Below are 16,965 nucleotides of genomic sequence, written 5' to 3'. Positions count from 1 at the left end.
TGAGAAACTGAAGCTGACGATGAGTATTAAGTATTACCTAATTTATTACGGTAGATTACGTTTTTAACCTTTAACCATAAATGTTTAGCTTAACTATATATATATATATATATTTATATACGTGTGTATTATTTTCGATGCCAAGCATCCTTCGGTGTAAAACTTAATCGAATGAGAAGATTGTAAAGGAAACCAAGCCATAAACATTGAAATTAAAATATTTCCACATACAACTGCATTTTTCCGTCTTCACTTTAAATCCTTCGTGAAATTTAAAGGTCGTATAAAAGTCGATCTATGAAGCAATTATAAGTTCCTATTTGCTCTAGGGGTTGTGGAAATCAGATCTACTTAGTTTGGTTAATCCCCCAGTCCAATGCCCAACTCGCTGTTCGCATCCTCGCTGTTTGCCTGCACAACTCCATAGGAAGGATTCTCGATGAGCCGGGTCCTGTGCTTGTAGCCTTCACGACGACGTCGCTGTATTTCCCTGAGCAACAAGAGGGGAATCATCACCAGAGCCAAGCACAGCAAAATGGCTACGATGAACATGCCCCAATGGAAAACTATATGTTTGCTATATGTGGAACTAATTCGGGGCTCAAAACCCTCACAGGTGTCTGGTGCAACGCACTCCTGCCCAGAAGGGCATCCTTTCGAGCAAATCGGTTCGCACTCGGTGCTGCTGCCGGGCAAAAATCGGTAGTCCGGTAGGCAGACGCACTTCTCCGGCGCAAGGCACTCGGCATTGATGCACTCCTCCTTGCACTGGGGGCGACATGAGTTCGGTTCACTGGAGTTGGTGACCACATGACCGGGATCGCATTCACAGTGTCCTGGAGCGGAGCATCGCCCATTCTCGCACCTCGGACGGCAGGTGGGCACACACTCGTAGTGCACCTTGGTGTCTTCATAGCCAGCGAAGCAGGCACAGCTGTTGGGCTCCACGCAGGTACCATTCATGCATCCTGGCGAGCACTCCGGATCACAGATGGACGTGGATCCCGGCCTCAGCTTGTATCCCTCGTAGCAGCGACACTCTCCCGATCCCAAGCAGTGGCTGTTCACGCACTTTTGTGGACAGTGCGGCTCACAGGGCCCAGTGGCCCACCGTTTGACAAAGCCCACATCGCATTGACAGGTTCCTGGGGCGATGCAAACGCCGTGCACACATCCCTGGCTGCAGATGGGCTCGCAGACATGCGCTCCCAGGCTGGGAATTGGTCGGTAGCCGGTGAAGCAGCGACACTCGTTGGGCGCCACACAACTGCCATGGATGCAGATCCTCGAGCAAATGGGTATGCAGTAGAACGAGAGAAGGGCCTGGTAAAAAGATGATAAAAGGTGTACCAATCAGTTTTTGTATTCTGTGTGTTGCGAAAATATCTCGCAAAGGAGCTGAAAGTGCGAGGAACCGTTGAATCCTTGGGGTCTTAGTTTGCAAGTCCTGGGATTATATACTTGTTACCCACCTGAAACCCTTCTAGGCACGTGCAGACGCCAGGACTACTGCAGATTCCGTTCCGGCAGTTCCTGGGGCAGAAGGGCTCGCACTCCGTGGTGCTGCCGTTGACGAAGACGTAGCCGACATCGCATGCACAGGTTCCTGGAGCGGTGCAGCGGGAGTTCTGGCCACAGACGGGTTCACATGTGGGCGTACAGCGATGCGGCGAGGTCTTCACGAATCCCTCGTGGCACTCACAGCGATTAGGGGCACTGCAGTACCCATTCTCGCAGCCGGAAAGGCAGCTGGGAACACACTCGTGACGCGATCCATTGGCGAACACGTGACCCGCGGGGCAGGCGCAGTGGCCGGGTGAGATGCAAGTGCCATTCGCGCAGGGCGGATTACACACCGGATCACAGCCGGAGGCGAGGGTGTTATCCTTGTGGGCATAGCCCACCTTGCAGGCGCACACCTCGGCTCCCTGGCAATAGCCGTTGGCGCAGCCGCTCGAGCAGATCGGATCGCAGATCCACGGCACACCCAAGCGCTGCTCATGTCCGGGATGGCAGCGACACTCGTTGGGCGCCACACACTCGCCATGATAGCAGGCATCCTGGCAGATGGGCACACATTTCTTAAGCTTTTCATCCCGCTGGTAGCCGTTGTTGCACTGGCATTTTCCCATCTCCATGCAGCGGCCATTGGCACAGTCCTCCGCACAAAGTGGCTCACACGCCGTTTGGGAGCCATTCACGAATCGATGGCCAGGAAGGCATTCACACTCATCCGGGGCCGAACACCTTCCGTTGACGCAGGACTCGCTGCACTCCGGCTCACAGTGACCCCGATCCCGGCGACTTGCATAGCCCTTTCCACATAAACACACGTTGGGCGAAAGGCATTTTCCCGCGACTCCGCAATCCTTGCACTCTGGCACACACTCGCTGCAAGAGAAAGAAGTTTAGGTACTAATGGGTATCCATTAAGCTGATATATTTCTTAGGGCTCCTACTTGTTTTCATCGCGTACATAGCCGTCGCAGCAGACATCAGTAAAGCCCATGTAAGTCTGTGAAAAAATCAGAAAGGTCCTTAAGTGCCTTTAAGTTTGTCGAATGTGGACGTATAGCTCACCTCAGTTTTGGTTCTCCCTACCAGGGGTCCACAGTTTGTGGTGCAGTTGGCTGAGTTCTGGTACTTACGCATTGTTATCAAAGTTCCACGCATTTTAACCACCCTTAAGTTCAAAAAACCGCAGAATTGAAATTAAAAGAATTAAAAATAGCATTGTGTCTACTTACTGAGCTTGTTTGACACAGCCCTGCACCTGCAGGCTGGTCAGTAAAACCACGAAAAGAACAAGCATATTAAAATGAAAACCCAATAGTCCTCGACCAAACGACTTCGATCAACTGTTCACTCTAAGTTACGCTTGACAAATGATCACCAATTGACGTTCCATAGATGCCATGGGTAAGTATCTCGGACTTAAGCGCTTATCATTTAAACGTATTATTTTCCTCTCTCTATCGTCTTTCATGTGGGACAGATACCCACGCGTTAAGCTCGTATGTGTTTAATGAACCCAATTGCAGGCAGAGCAATAGCCCCAGAGATTGCGATACGGGTCCAAGTGCAGACCGACCACTCGCATTCAGATCCTTAACATTGAATTTATAGTACCATATAAAGAACTTCAGATTTGCTATCATTATCATCTCTGGTTTCTAATTTTGAATCGAAATTACTGGTGATAGCTTTCGAAAATACCAAACTTAATAATAGCATGTATGCAATTTCTAGAGATTCTACAAGTTATAGGTTCATATCTGGTCAGTTAACAGATGAACACTTGAAAGTGAACAATCCGTAGAAAAACCCCTTAACATCCCCTTGCTAAACTAAATATCGACAAGCCGCCGAAAATCATTTATATTTAAAACGTTATAATCCCCTCAATCATTATATTCAATCACCACAATTCCAAATAACTACGAGTTTACTATGTCGCCTTTATAGTTTTGGTTCCAAACCGATGTTGATGTCAAAAAACACAATTTAAAATGCGGAATACATTTAATAAAGACAATAAAATGTGTATATATATACACGGAAAACAATAACAAAGTCAGCCAATTGCGAGCTTAAATGTATCACTGGGTGTACATATCATATATTCTGTAAAAATAGACTGGGGAACGGCACCAATCAGCTTTTCGATTAGTTTCGTCGGTCGGAGGGGAGTTGTTAAGTAATTGAATCTCTAAAGCTTTTCAAGGTCCAGCCAAATGCCCCCACGCAGACTACTAAGTATTTGGACAGGGTCATAATCATTGTCTTTGCGGGTTTTGGCATTGATCTTGACATTGAACTTTGATATCAGTTCCACAACGGCAGCCTTAATCTGCACCGTCGCAAATCGCATTCCTGAAAAGAAAAATAATGGAATGTTACAAAAATAATAATTTATGCATAGTTCAAGATCTACAGTAGGAACTATTAGGACATTAACATTATAATAGAATGCTAGAAAGTTTACTTACCAATACACACTCGCGGTCCGTCCCCGAATCCCATGAAGACACCTCGTTCCCTGAAGGTTTTTGTAGCATCGGGCTCCATGAATCGCTCAGGCAGGAAGGACTGAGGATTGGGGAAGAATTCCTCATCCAGCATGAAGCAGTAGTGAGGAACAACCACAGTGGTGCCCTTCTCCACGACGAAGTTGCGACCTTCCTTGTTGGGGATCTCGATGGATTCGGTGCACAGTTTGTTCGACATGAATCCGGGTGGGAAGAGCCGGATGGTTTCTGCCAATAAAAGGGTAAATATAGTTAGAAACAAAACCGGCAGGTTGAAAAGTGATTTAATTCACCCTGCACACAGGCGTCAAGGAAGGGCAAATCATTAAGCTTTTCAAAGCAAATGGCGCCATCCTGCAGATGGGAACGAATCTCCTCTCGCAGAACCTTCTGTGCCTCCTGACTACGACCCAGATTGAGCAGTATGTGTGCCAAAACCGTGGCCGTCGTTTCGAATCCATCGAGCAGGAAGGTCATGGAATAGGACAGCAACTCGCGATTGTCCAGGTTGCGCTTCTCCCCCAGCTGCAAGATGTAGTCCAGGAAGTCGGACCGCTCGAACTGCTTTCCCGCCGCCAACTGGGCACGACGTGCCTCCACCGCACTGCCCATCAGGTCGACGAAGAAGCGTTCCACATCCTTTGGCACGAAGCGTAGCTTCAGCAAATGACTCAGCGATGGGAAGGCACTGGTCATTATGAAGAACAGCATAAAGGTCCAGGGTTGGTTGAAGAGCTCCTTGATTTTCGCCATTACGGGTGTGGGCTTATCCGAAAAGCTTTTAGCACCCAGGCCCAAAACGCAATCAGTGACCATCTCGGTTGTAAAGCAGAGACTCATCTGTGTATGGCAAAGTAGCACGAAACAGGTTTGTATTCATATAATATTCATATAATACAATGCCATCACAATGAATCTTACGTGCTTTGCATCGATGCCGTCGATGGAGCCCAGGCGTAATTGCTTATCCACCCACTCGCTCAGCTTCTGGCACACCTTGTTTGTCACCGGATAGACTGTCTTTATCTGTAATTATATTGGATGGATCAGTATGTTTCGGGCTTGACACTTCGGGATGCACTGACTCACCCGTCCCATCGTAAGCCCAGGAGTTACGTCCGCCCTTCGAGCTTTCCACTTTTCGCCCGTTAACGAGAACGGGTTGCTGGCGAAAATAAAGTCGGTTTTCTCATCAATGTTCTTGGCGATCTCATTGTCGTGGAAGTTCTTGAAGTTGGACACAAATACTCGACGGGCCAGCTCGGGATTGATCACCAGCAGCTGTGGAGAGCGAACGCCAAAAATGCCCACAGCATCGTACTTGTTCTTATACTGCCTATAAACAATAATCACATTAAATGTTAATAAAGCGTCAATATTGAAATGTGTTTTAAGTCATTTGTTTTGGTTGTTTGTGAAGTCGATGGTGAACACAAGTTCATCTGATATTTGGTAGTAAATATAGCACTTTGCCTTTTTGGCGGTGATGCTCACCTGTAAATATCGTTCAGATCGTAGATCAAATGCCGCTTCATAGTGAACATGTGTGGATAGTTTCCGTAAAATATCTTGGGCTTGGGACCAGGAACGCCCCGTTTTCTCCAGTAGTCGTAGTTCCATACCAGAACAGCATACAGCAGGCCCACCACCAAAGACACCAGGGTCAAAGTAATCAGAACCATTTTCGACCGCTCTAAAATCTGCTTCCATGCGCGTAGACTTCTAAATGGCGTCTGTCGCGGAATCAGATATTCTGCTCTATTTGTAGCTGCTGATAGAATTTGAGAGAGGTATTCAACAGTGGGGATGACCGAGATACCTGAGTGGTCAATACACAGGAGGCACTGAGAGAGAGTAAACTACTCACATTTTCACCGCAAACAGTACGAACATATAAATGATAAGAGCTAATCATTATTGCGGGCGGTCAATCTTCATATCAAGCAATTATTATTTATTTACGGTCTTGTTCTTTACAAAAAAATAAAAACATTTGCTGTTGCAACTCGACCAGCCAAAATGAAATTTACCAGGTAGAGTAATTGAACTATCCCCATTAAGTCTGCGTGTAATTGACGACTATATAATGGTTGATGAAATTTATTCAGTAAATGATATTACAGCATATGTATAACATATTACATTTTTGTTTTTGGATTACATATTCGTTTGCAATATTAGGATACAAAATTGCCAAGATAATCGCAAGCTGTTTATGTACATATGTAGGTCTAGATTATCCAATCGTCAACGGATGTAGCTGAACTTCGAGCAATTTAAAATATAACAATTCACACTGGCAGCTCAGTTGAATTTGAAACGTCGCGCCGAACTTTTTTACAGATATTGCCAAGCTGAATTTCATAAGTTTTCTGCTATTTCCATAATGTTACACATCCGATGTCTTTGGGTGTGTCTCAGTTATTCAATGGTTCTCGTCGGCTTCACTCAACCCTATCAGATGAATGTTTGTCCACGTCTGCACGTGGTTTCTTACATGAGAAATGTCAACAAGAGTAGAGCGGTACCTTACGAGGAACGCTCTTTTTGGAGAGGTTGGCAGACGAAATACCGCACGGAGCATTACACACAAAATGAGGTAAATACAAATCTATCGATAAAAGATAAATGAGGAACTAGCCTCTTTAAAACAAGCAAGAGACAACGCTATAGTCGAGTTTCTCGACTATCAGATACCTGTTACACAGATAGTGCGAGTGTGGACGAGAAAATTTCAACATATTTTTTCATACTGTGGGTGTAGCAGTATTGGGCGGCTTGTGACCGTTGGAGTGGGCGTGGCACGATGGCAATCTGCATGCAACTTTTTAGCTTATAAGTTCCTGTGATCTCGGCGTTTTAACGTACTGACAGACGTTCAAAGCTTAGTTCACTTTTCGGTATTGAGCAGAGCCGTTTTCATATACATATACTCTTGAAGTTCTCGATAATTGAGTCCTCAACGGTTGAGATCTTTATATAATTATAAACAATTCACATGGGCAGCTGCAGCTCAGTTGAATTTGAAACGTTGCGCCGAAGTCATTTACAGAGATAGCAAAGCTGAATTTCATAAGTTTCTGCTGTTCCCATAATGTCACACATCCGATCTCTTTGGGTGTGTCTGGCTTACTTAATTGTTCTCGTCGACTTCATTCAACCCGATCGGATGAATGTTTGTCCACGTCGGCAGGTGGTTTCTTACACGAGAAATGTCCTCAGGAGTAGAACGGTACCTTACCTAACGTATTATCACTGGAGAGGTCGGGAGACAAAATACCGCACGGAGTATTACACACAAGATGAGGTAAACACAAATCTATTCATACAAAATAAATGAGGAGCTAGCCTCTTTAAAACAAAAAATACAATTAATTTTAATATATTAATATTTGTACAAAGCAAACGAGATATTTTATTAAAGATGGAGATGCTCGTAATCTGGAATTCATTCAAATTAAAGAGAAAACAAAATCAGAAAAAATTGAGGGCACAGTTCTGTTTATTTCATCGGACAGACTGGTTGCTTAAGATAGTGAATATACATATGTACTTCTGGGGACGATTTGAGTAACATTACTCATGCATTACTCCTTTTCACTGCATTTTGTGTGTCTGGCATTGTCCTTGGGCACAAGTTTGGCCTTGTTACATGTTCAAAATGTTTGCAGTCACCGGAAAGGATTCAGTATACCCATAAGGTTCTTAGGAATAAGTTGGTTCCGTTTCAACAGCGCAGTTTTCATGGTGGGGTGACTAGGTACAGGCATCAATTTGCCTACGAAGATGAGGTAATTCGAACTTATAATTTATAGTATTTATAGCTTCGCTGACTATGCAGTTTCAATTTAACTTTAAAGAGGTTATTTCTCTCGCTCTTCAGATTGCCTATAGAACTGAAGTGAGACACGTTTGCTGTGACGGCTACAAGGGATCCATTCCGAACTGTCAACCTGTCTGCATGAAGAAGTGTCCTGCACATGGTTTCTGCTCATCTCCCAATACTTGCAGTTGCCACACGGGCTACGGCGGATCCGACTGCCAACCAAATTGTCCGGCGGGATGCGGAAAAAACGAGTTTTGCGATCAACCCGGAGTCTGTAGCTGCCAAAATGGCTACAATCGAGCTTCTAGCAGCGACAATTGCCTTCCGGTTTGCCGAGAGGAATGTGGACACCATAGCTTTTGCTCGGAGCCCGGAAAATGCGAATGTGAACCTGGGTACGAGAAAATGGAAGGCGGGACCGCCTGCCTTGCCGTTTGTTCGCCCAAGTGTGGGGAAAACGCTCGATGCCAGGAGCCACAACTGTGCACCTGTCTAGATGGATACAAGGCCGATGCAAATGGCAATTGCTTGCCATTCTGCCAGGAAGATTGTGGCAAAAACAGCCGATGTGTGAGGCCAGGAATGTGCGAGTGTGACAATGGATATGCCGGTGACGAAGGAGGCACCAATTGCCGACCTGAGTGCTCCACTTGTCCGGAGAACGGAATTTGCATGAGTCCAGGCGTTTGTGTCTGCAAGCCAGGTTACGTGATGAGAGATGATCGATGCCAGCCGCATTGCGAGGAAAACTGCCCCGAGTACGGACACTGTGTGGCGCCAAACCAGTGCGAGTGCTTTTCGGGCTATGAATCGCCTGGGGCGGACAAAAAATGCGAACCCAAGTGCAGCAAGGGATGCTCCAATGGCTTTTGCTTTTCCCCAGAGACGTGTGTATGCAATATTGGTTACCTAATGGGTCCCAATCAAGTTTGTGAGCCACAATGCAGCCTAAACTGTATTCATGGCAAGTGCACCAGCCCAGAAACCTGTTCCTGCGATCCGGGATATCGTTTCCAGAACAACTCCCACCACATTTGCGATCCGATTTGCGACAGTGGCTGCAGCAACGGAGACTGCGTTGCCCCCAATATTTGTATATGCCACGACGGCTATCAACCCAATAACACAAATCCTGTCACTTCCATGTGTCAGCCCGTCTGCGAAGACTGCAAGTTCGGAGACTGTGTGGCGCCGAACAACTGCCAGTGCAGTATAGGCTACGAGAAAGTCAACGGAGTCTGCGAGTCCCAAACCACGACAGACTCCAACGAATACAGCACCACGACTGAAGATTCCCAAACCTCAACTGCCGATCTGGACCCACACTCCATAACAACACCTAATGCAATAGAGACACCATCCAGCGAGGTACCCCACTCAAATTGCACTGCCGGTTGCATGTGCTGGATTGAATATGATGGGATGGGCACTTTCAATACGGCCAAGTGCGCCAAGGTCTGCGTGGATCCCCAGGACCAGCCGTGCCTCGATTTGGATAATTGCCACTGCGATCTGCCGAGTGGCCAGCTGGTGTGCCAAGAGGATAGTAGCGTGGACTACAGCGGTGAGAATTCGCGTTACGTCTGCCACATGTTGCAAGCGAAGAAGCCAAAATCGGAGGCTGAGGCACGGATTCCTGAGCGAACTGAATCGTCCCAGAAGTGGATGGTTATTATGGGCTCCTGCGCTGGAATGATCCTTGGTGTGGCCGTCGCAATTGTTGGCACGAAGTACTATCGACGTTCTACCTTCAGGCAAAACATTGAAGTCGAACAAGCCATCTATGAAAGTGATTTGGAATAATTTGTACCCAAACAAAATTACTCATTTACTTTACACTTACACTTTCAAAAAAATTGTAATAAATATAATTTTTAAAGCGAATTACTTTTTATTTTGATCTCGGCAAGAACACAAACGAAATTTTTGGAAATTTTTCTCCAACAAATCGTATAAAGACAAGTAAAAAAGGTAAGCCCGTGACGTTGGTGAACACGCTCAAAACGTTCCCATCCGTAGAACTGTATTTCTGGCTAGATTTTGTGAATTTAACAGGTGCATAGTTAATCTTGTAGTTTTAAGAGTCATATGCGACAAGGTTGTCAGAGCAATTTGGAAATTCTGGCACCGTATAAATTTCTTAATTTAACATTGAGTTATTATTTTTCGTAATAGATTAGAGCTGCCTCAAAATTATGATATGATAATTGGACAAAATGTTTTTCAATGTTAGAGATCAACAGGTTCGATATTTATATTATTGGTAATTTATTGCTTGACTCAATTGGTAGTTTCAAATCAAAACTAAAATACATATTTGCCAAGTAGCGTTTAGCCACGGGATATCCCTTTAATAGACAATAATACAACCGTTCAAAGTGGATAGTAAGGGATACAATTCATTAAATGATAGAAGTAAAGGTAATAAAAAGAAAGTAGGCAGCAACAGATTTTGTGTTGGCTATCGTGAACTAAATTGTAGTGGTCACTGAAGCAATTATATTAAAACATCCTGAAAGTATGCTCCTGACAGAGAAACTATGAGAACTTTAAGCTTAGCTTTGGTCGCCTAACTAAAGGTCATATTAAATGCAGTAATATCACTTGTGTATTATTTAACTATATTTTTCTATATTATTTAACTTAACCTAATTTAAATATGTATATTTTTAGAGAAATTCAGTTTTAAAGTTTATTTAAATACGTTTTGAGTATTGAGTGAGTTCTATTTGTATTAATATTTTAATTGGATATGATGCACTGAAACATACTGAGAGAAATTAAGCAGAATCACTTCCAAAGAAAAAATCGTGTGTTCAACAAAAATAAACAAATAAAAATGTATTTATGAAATTAATGTAATGTGTGAAATTTGATGAAATTATGAATAATGAAGTACAATGAACTTTATGTTGAGTTAGATAACACTAGGTGAACTTATAGTCAGGAAGAAATATTTTAAATTACTAAAATTGATTATTAATTGTAAGTTTCTCAGTGTAACCGTTATGAAAATAAACGAAGATCAAAGGGAATGAAAAAGACAGATTTCGAATGAGAGAGCGGTGGGAAGGGAGAGCGAAATCACTGTGGAGCATGGCGCAATGTTAGCCAGAGAAGAATTGAAATAGAGAATAGCAGATGCAGTTCGAGCTTGCCCTCCGTAGAGAAAAGAAGAACTGATAATGTGATACCGATACCACGGCGACTCGCTGCGCTGTGAAAGACAAACGAAACATTAATGACCGACCCACGTCTTCAACATATACCATATATAGTAGTATGTATAGTTTGTTCGTCACTATGTCAACTGCAGTTAACCATGCTAACAATTCTTTTCCGAATAAGGAAAAAACTAATTCATTATCTAAGCAATTTGCGTATTTATTATATTTAAAATTTATTTCTCATTATTCTGGAAATATTTTTGTATAAATAATTATTGCTTACATGAAATGTACAAATCACGTCCACGTCAGCAGGTGGTTTCTTACACGAGAAATGTCCTCAGGAGTAGTACAGTACCTTACTAGCAACGCTCTTTCTGGAGAGGTTGGCAGACGAAATACCGCACGGAGTATTACACACAAAATGAGGTAAATACAAATCTATCGATAAAAGATAAATGAGGAACTAGCCTCTTTAAAACAAAAAAAACTATAGTCGTGCTCCTCGACTATAAGGTACCCGTTACTCAGCTTGTGCGAGTGTGGAAGTTTCAATTTTATTTTAAAGATTGCCTATAAAACTGAAGTGAGAGACGTTTGCTGTGACGGCTACAAGGGATCCATTCCGAACTGTCAACCTGTCTGCATGAAGAAGTGTCCTGCACATGGTTTCTGCTCATCTCCCACTCCGACTGCCAACCAATTTGTCCGGCGGGATGCGGAAAAAACGAGTTTTGCGATCAACCCGGAGTCTGTAGCTGCCAAAATGGCTACAATCGAGCTTCTAGCAGCGACAATTGCCTTCCTGTTTGCCGAGAGGAATGTGGACACCATAGCTTTTGCTCAGAGCCCGGAAAATGCGAATGTGAACCCGGGTACGAGAAAATGGAAGGCGGGACCGCCTGCCATGCCGTTTGTTCGCCCAAGTGTGGGGAAAACGCTCGATGCACCAGCCCAGAAACCTGTTCCTGCGATCCTGGATATCGTTTCCAGAACAACTCCCAACACGTTTGCGATCCGATTTGCGACAGTGGCTGCAGCAACGGAGACTGCGTTGGCCCCAATATTTGTATATGCCACGACGGCTATCAACCCAATAACACAAATCCTGTCACTTCCATGTGTCAGCCCGTCGGCGAGTCCCAAACCAGAATTGTTTAATTACTTTCAGTAAAAAATTTAATAAATTTCATTGCGTAAGGGTAGCAATTTTGCGGACCGTTAAATTTTCGAATTTTAATACGACTGAGGATCAGTCCGGCAACTCTTTATATAGGCTTGTCTTAAGCTTTGTCATTCACCAAGAACGTCTTACAACACTAATTGTTGCCAAAGACAACCCTGATAATTTCATTATCTTAAAGCGTATTACTTTTTATTTTGCTCTTGGCAAGAACACAAGCAAGTGTACAGGAGCACTCCGAATCAGGCGAATTTGCCTTTTTGAAAAATCTTTTTTTATCTTGTTGAGTTCAATGGCCTCGTCAAAAGATTTTTTTTAAAACATTTGACAACAGGTGACTGCTACAATTTTAAAGGGTGTTGCCCTCTAAAGCCTTCTTAATATTTGCTCCTCTGTCAGTCACAAACTTAACATTATCAATGTTCCCAACATTGGAAAATCCGAAAATCCGAAAATAAGCACTTTATTGTTTTCGGCAGCCGATTTTTAAAAATCTATCGATTTAAGTCCCAAGATTAAATCACAAAGTTTGGAGTCTTTTTCATAATGGAAAGTGATGCCCAAAAAGTTTCTTTGGACATACTCGTCAGTGCACATGTCGACGTTCGCACTGGCTCCTCCACTATCCACAGCTTATTTTATCTACGTCGAGATCACAGTCCCCATATCTTCTGCATCCGACTTTCGACTTAATATTGTTGGATCAGGTAGGACGTCTATTTGGTCCCCATAGACTGCGCCGATTTTTAGGAAAAACTCTACCAAGTTTTTAAATCTGGCTCTGGTTACTGCAGAAAACGGCCGACAATCTCGCACAACGCATTGGGTGCTTTTTTTAGTGGCTTCTTTCTTGACGCTTCCTGAAACAATTTCAAAATTCGTTGGTCAACATTTATGGCGAGATAAGTTCGTTAGGCAACATTTATGGCGAGATAAATTGGAAGTGTGATTTTGTATAAATTTGAGAACTCTCCGCCATATACTGCAGAACAGCCAGCCATCCGTCCAGAACAGATTCATCTTCCTTTAAAATGTCACATAATATGCTCCAAAAGATCATTTTTCCCTTACGTTGATTGGCAACTGAGTGAGTTCTATTCATAATTTTATTTTTTACGAAACCTTTTCATTTGTCCTTACGTTAACTACGCATTCTCCAATAAGCTACTAATGTAGTCGCAAGTATGCGATTATTTTTTTTTTAGAAATTAGGCTATTCTTGAAACACAGAGAAGGGGGTAAAACAGAGCACAAAAAACGACCCTAACAAGTAATACATAAAGAAACTACATATGCTGACACATAAAATCATAGCACCGCTCACTCACAATTAGTATTTCAAAAAAACATCGAACAAGTTGTTTGCTTAGGTAGGACTTTTGAGAAGCGCAGAGAAGAGCACATATATAATATGTTAATTAAGTATAAAAACTATTTAATAATATTTAAGATGGTTTTTTGTTAAGGCATTGGAAACATCAAAACGCAACAACATGTGCACCACCTTTTTCTTGGGTGTTCTCTTTCATCCTCATTTCTGAGACCATCTCGCTTCCACCCATACAAATTTTATGAATACAGAATGACCTTCGGCCGATCGTTGCTTGTGCGTCACTCACCCTAAACTTTATTGCACAGCAGGCACCCGGGTGTTTTTGTGCAAGTAACAAAAAACTTATTTTTATTAAAAAATATCGATGTTTTAATAAATTTTTTACATCCCTAATTCCTTGTAGTTTCCCTTCGCACAGAAGCTGCACTCAGAGACACTGCCGATAAGCTATCTGAATAAAAACTATGAGCAACGGAAATTCCTATCCTTTGCGGGGAAGAAAATACATCTATATAATTAGGGATAAACATTGCTCACAGGAAATGTGTTGAGTAACACAGTGAAGTTACTGAGTCACATGAGCTACAAATCATTTGAGACCTCTGATACATACATATGTACATGCATGTAGAACGTACGAGAACTAGTAAAATTACTTACTGGACTTTTTGTTTTTATGAGGGAGTTTTGTACAGTAAATTCATAATATAAATCTCACACATATGCAACCCACTTTTGTATATACATAGAGAAAACTACTTTTAGTGGAATATAGTGAATATAAAATTATAATAATAAATAATCTTTCTACTTTTATAAAACAAAATAAATAATAAATGAAAACACTTGTTACCTATTTTTCATCCAATTGGATATACCCCTAGACCTTACTTATAAAGGGTATAAAGCGCGCTCCGCAGAAGGAACCCGAAACTTCAAAGCTTAGTTCATATTTTGGCACTGAGCAGAACAGTTGAAACTAATAAGTCACAAGTCGCTAATATGCATAATTTTCAATTGACATTCGTTTGCGTGGCACTAATCACTATTAACAGTTCCTTAGCTTACCATTCAAGCCATGGCCACCACAAGTTCACCACCACTATTCGTCCAAAACCACAAAATGTAAGAAATTGTTTTATCCGTAAAATCTATAAAAATAAATTGTTATGCCAAGGCGTCAAAGGGTATATATAAGTGATATACAATTAATTATAAAAATTAAGTTTAATAAGTATTGAGCTAAAAAAAGCTAAATTTCAACTTCAAAAAGTCACAATAAACCTACCTTTTTAGGAATCTCTATTTCCGAGCACCAGTTCAACCTCAACTACCATAACGACAACAGATTCAACCACAACCCAACCCGAATCCACTTGGGATACATCTACTGAAGGAAGTACAGAGGAAAGCTCAGTCAGTGAAAGTTCATCACCTGACTTTTCCACGACACCGAAGATGCTTGCATATGACGAACTTAACCTAAAAAATTCAGATTCTAGCAAAACTGTCATCTGGATTTGCGTCACTTTAGCTATTTTGGCTATTTTAGCAGGGGTGATATACTATATTGTACGCCGCCATGGTTCTTATACTGTAAAAGAGCAATGCAGCCCTGCTAAAACTACTATATATTTTGGTAATACCAGTTACCAGCTTGAATCAGCTTAAAAACGAATTACTAACGATTTGTATTTAAATAATATTTTCTAAAAAAAAGATGTAATGTATAACTCACTTTAAAAACAAATTTCAATCTATTATGGCTTTGTCATGAGTCTTTAAAAACTAAAAATAAACACGACTCATCTGTTCTGATAAACGCCTAAAAAGTTTCATCTCGAATAAAGCATTTATTTCCTTTAAGCGAAATAGAACCAAGTTATCACAATGGAATTAAAATGAGCTTATCTAGCCAATTTAAATAATTTTAAGATATTAAGTGCTTTATTATTGTTTGATTTCTTTTTCATATCAATCTGAAAATGTGTTTGTTCACGAAAGTTTTGGGATGAGTGTGGATCTAAACCAAAGGGATTGCGGCATAAAAATCAACCACACTTTGAAATGTCTATACCGGAACGCACATGGTCGATTGCTCATGGTAGGCATATCCCGGATCGCATATACATCGGTTTCGGCTGACACACACGCCATTGTTGCACTTCCTGCAGCGAATAGAGATTGACATTAATCTGGTATACCCAGCACGAGGATTCCAGCTTACTGATAGCAATCGGCCTGGCAGACGCCATCCCTCAGGTTGTAACCAGGTGCGCAGTCGCACAGGTTGTTGTCCTTGCAGAGTCCGCCGATTCCACAGTCCGGTTCGCAGACGGGCTGGCATCCGTCGTCGGTCAGCTGGTAGCCCTTGGAGCAGCCACAGACCTCCGGTTCGGTGCAGTTGTGTCGCGGACTGCTGCCACAGCCACTGCTGCAGATCGGGCGGCAGAAGCGGCGCGTCTCGTCCAGCTTGTAGCCCGGATCACACTGGCAGCTGCCGTCCAAGTAGCACTGACCATTCTGGCAGCCCAGCGGGCAGGCAAACACACAGTCGCCGTTGTCGTTCCGCACAAAGCCATCATAGCACTCGCACTCCCCCGGAATCTTGCAGCTCCCGTTCTGGCAGCCACATTGCGCCCGGCACACGGTCACGCCCATCAGCCGGCTGGCCGAGTATCCGGTGCAGCAGACCTCGATCAGGGACAGCCGGTTGGCCTGGTCCGTCTGGATGACGCTGGGGTACTGGTACTTCTCCACCGTATCGGGGCTGCTCAGATGTCGAAAACGAATATGTTTGGACTTAGTTCACTATATTTTGCTCAATTTTTTATCAATGTTTTTGAATTTTGGCGGTTAAGACAGATAAAGCTTGTGATATCGTATTCCCGGAAGGAAATATAGTTCTTTTTAAAATAAAATACAAGTATTTTTCGCAAATATATATATGTATAAAAACATATATGTATATACACAACAGTCAACGTGGTTTCAGTGTGTCTAACATACGTACGGCACCCAAATGCGGCATTTGTGCTGCCCTCTATCGGATTGCGTTTCATGGGATCGAATGAGATACTCCCGTCGCTTCGGTTGCAGCTCCACACTTCTGGGATCTTGGAAATTGGCTGGTCCAGGTCGATTATAGGACAACTGTCTGTTTTCCATGTACCCGCGGCCATAGGTTCCCACTCCCGGATCCTGCGATACGGGCCTCCTGTTGTACCGATCCGAATAGTTTGGCACATTTGTGTGAATACTGGGCAGACACACCATCAGGTGAAACAAACTTAGCCGGATCCCCAAATCTCGAAACCACATCCTGTGTACCCGCACTATTTTGTTCTATTTTCTAGGTGTTCACAATTTGCCAGCTAAAATTATACTAATTTTCGCCACTAAAACTGATTTTGTTTTGTTTTCTTATC

At 42.9% G+C, this 16,965-nt stretch overlaps 6 protein-coding genes across 8 annotated transcripts; 3 read left to right on the top strand and 3 right to left on the bottom strand.

Annotated features, from left to right (window-relative positions):
• Positions 1-20: 20 nt before the first annotated feature.
• LOC120458056 (multiple epidermal growth factor-like domains protein 11) lies at positions 21-2,846 on the bottom strand. The gene is made up of 5 exons (XM_039645565.2): positions 2,748-2,846; positions 2,581-2,683; positions 2,460-2,515; positions 1,473-2,391; positions 21-1,323 (listed from the first exon to the last, which is right to left on the bottom strand). Exons 1-5 carry the CDS (start codon positions 2,810-2,812, stop codon positions 361-363), a joined length of 2,106 nt encoding a protein of 701 aa, XP_039501499.1. The 5' UTR covers positions 2,813-2,846; the 3' UTR covers positions 21-360.
• A 657-nt stretch (positions 2,847-3,503) lies between these two features.
• LOC120458057 (probable cytochrome P450 28a5) lies at positions 3,504-5,754 on the bottom strand. Its single transcript, XM_039645566.2, has 6 exons — positions 5,523-5,754; positions 5,118-5,364; positions 4,950-5,054; positions 4,322-4,868; positions 3,990-4,256; positions 3,504-3,873 (listed from the first exon to the last, which is right to left on the bottom strand). The coding sequence occupies exons 1-6, from the start codon at positions 5,708-5,710 to the stop codon at positions 3,710-3,712; spliced, it is 1,518 nt and encodes a 505-aa protein (XP_039501500.1). The 5' UTR covers positions 5,711-5,754; the 3' UTR covers positions 3,504-3,709.
• A 612-nt stretch (positions 5,755-6,366) lies between these two features.
• On the top strand, positions 6,367-9,740 carry LOC120458070 (platelet endothelial aggregation receptor 1-like). Of its 2 annotated transcripts, none has more exons than XM_044005637.1 (2): positions 6,367-6,627; positions 7,912-9,740. In XM_044005637.1, the coding sequence occupies exons 1-2, from the start codon at positions 6,415-6,417 to the stop codon at positions 9,655-9,657; spliced, it is 1,959 nt and encodes a 652-aa protein (XP_043861572.1). In that variant the 5' UTR covers positions 6,367-6,414; the 3' UTR covers positions 9,658-9,740. The 2 variants fall into 2 exon arrangements, with proteins under 2 accessions (XP_043861572.1, XP_043861573.1); XM_044005638.1 differs by lacking the exon at positions 6,367-6,627 and adding an exon at positions 7,082-7,335.
• A 1,905-nt stretch (positions 9,741-11,645) lies between these two features.
• Positions 11,646-12,182, top strand: LOC120444128 (von Willebrand factor D and EGF domain-containing protein-like; the record flags this gene model as incomplete). Its single annotated transcript, XM_039623691.2, has 1 exon — positions 11,646-12,182. A coding segment is annotated over one exon (537 nt), but the record flags the coding sequence as incomplete, so codon positions are not given.
• Positions 12,183-14,511: 2,329 nt separating this feature from the next.
• LOC120458067 lies at positions 14,512-15,348 on the top strand. The gene is made up of 2 exons (XM_039645578.1): positions 14,512-14,662; positions 14,834-15,348. Exons 1-2 carry the CDS (start codon positions 14,540-14,542, stop codon positions 15,206-15,208), a joined length of 498 nt encoding a protein of 165 aa, XP_039501512.1. The 5' UTR covers positions 14,512-14,539; the 3' UTR covers positions 15,209-15,348.
• Positions 15,349-15,456: 108 nt separating this feature from the next.
• On the bottom strand, positions 15,457-16,923 carry LOC120458062 (tenascin). 2 transcript variants are annotated; one of them, XM_039645574.2, is made up of 3 exons: positions 16,551-16,923; positions 15,765-16,307; positions 15,457-15,705 (listed from the first exon to the last, which is right to left on the bottom strand). In XM_039645574.2, exons 1-3 carry the CDS (start codon positions 16,856-16,858, stop codon positions 15,609-15,611), a joined length of 948 nt encoding a protein of 315 aa, XP_039501508.1. In that variant the 5' UTR covers positions 16,859-16,923; the 3' UTR covers positions 15,457-15,608. The 2 variants fall into 2 exon arrangements, with proteins under 2 accessions (XP_039501508.1, XP_043861576.1); XM_044005641.1 differs by having other exon boundaries at positions 16,547-16,920.
• Between the last annotated feature and the right edge of the window lie 42 nt (positions 16,924-16,965).

This window comes from Drosophila santomea, chromosome 2L (assembly GCF_016746245.2).
Source record: "Drosophila santomea strain STO CAGO 1482 chromosome 2L, Prin_Dsan_1.1, whole genome shotgun sequence".
In the NCBI taxonomy this organism is placed as follows: Eukaryota; Metazoa; Arthropoda; class Insecta; order Diptera; family Drosophilidae; genus Drosophila; species Drosophila santomea.
Note: the sequence above shows the minus strand (reverse complement) of the source record. Positions and strands in the feature narration are given on the sequence as shown.

Coding starts and splice junctions, on each gene's coding strand:
- LOC120458062 (XM_039645574.2), bottom strand. CDS start 16,858: ATGTGGTTTCGAGATTTGGGGATCCGGCTAAGTTTGTTTCACCTGATG. Junction 16,308..16,550: donor AAATGCCGCATTTGGGTGCC/GTACGTATGTTA, acceptor ACATCTGAGCAG/CCCCGATACGGTGGAGAAGT. Junction 15,706..15,764: donor TGCCAGGCCGATTGCTATCA/GTAAGCTGGAAT, acceptor TATTCGCTGCAG/GAAGTGCAACAATGGCGTGT.
- LOC120458070 (XM_044005637.1), top strand. CDS start 6,415: ATGTTACACATCCGATGTCTTTGGGTGTGTCTCAGTTATTCAATGGTT. Junction 6,628..7,911: donor AGCATTACACACAAAATGAG/GTAAATACAAAT, acceptor CTCGCTCTTCAG/ATTGCCTATAGAACTGAAGT.
- LOC120458056 (XM_039645565.2), bottom strand. CDS start 2,812: ATGCTTGTTCTTTTCGTGGTTTTACTGACCAGCCTGCAGGTGCAGGGC. Junction 2,684..2,747: donor GGCTGTGTCAAACAAGCTCA/GTAAGTAGACAC, acceptor TTTGAACTTAAG/GGTGGTTAAAATGCGTGGAA. Junction 1,324..1,472: donor CGTGCCTAGAAGGGTTTCAG/GTGGGTAACAAG, acceptor TCTTTTTACCAG/GCCCTTCTCTCGTTCTACTG.
- LOC120458057 (XM_039645566.2), bottom strand. CDS start 5,710: ATGGTTCTGATTACTTTGACCCTGGTGTCTTTGGTGGTGGGCCTGCTG. Junction 4,257..4,321: donor CCTTGACGCCTGTGTGCAGG/GTGAATTAAATC, acceptor TTTTATTGGCAG/AAACCATCCGGCTCTTCCCA. Junction 3,874..3,989: donor CGGACCGCGAGTGTGTATTG/GTAAGTAAACTT, acceptor TTTTCTTTTCAG/GAATGCGATTTGCGACGGTG.
- LOC120458067 (XM_039645578.1), top strand. CDS start 14,540: ATGCATAATTTTCAATTGACATTCGTTTGCGTGGCACTAATCACTATT. Junction 14,663..14,833: donor TTCGTCCAAAACCACAAAAT/GTAAGAAATTGT, acceptor CTACCTTTTTAG/GAATCTCTATTTCCGAGCAC.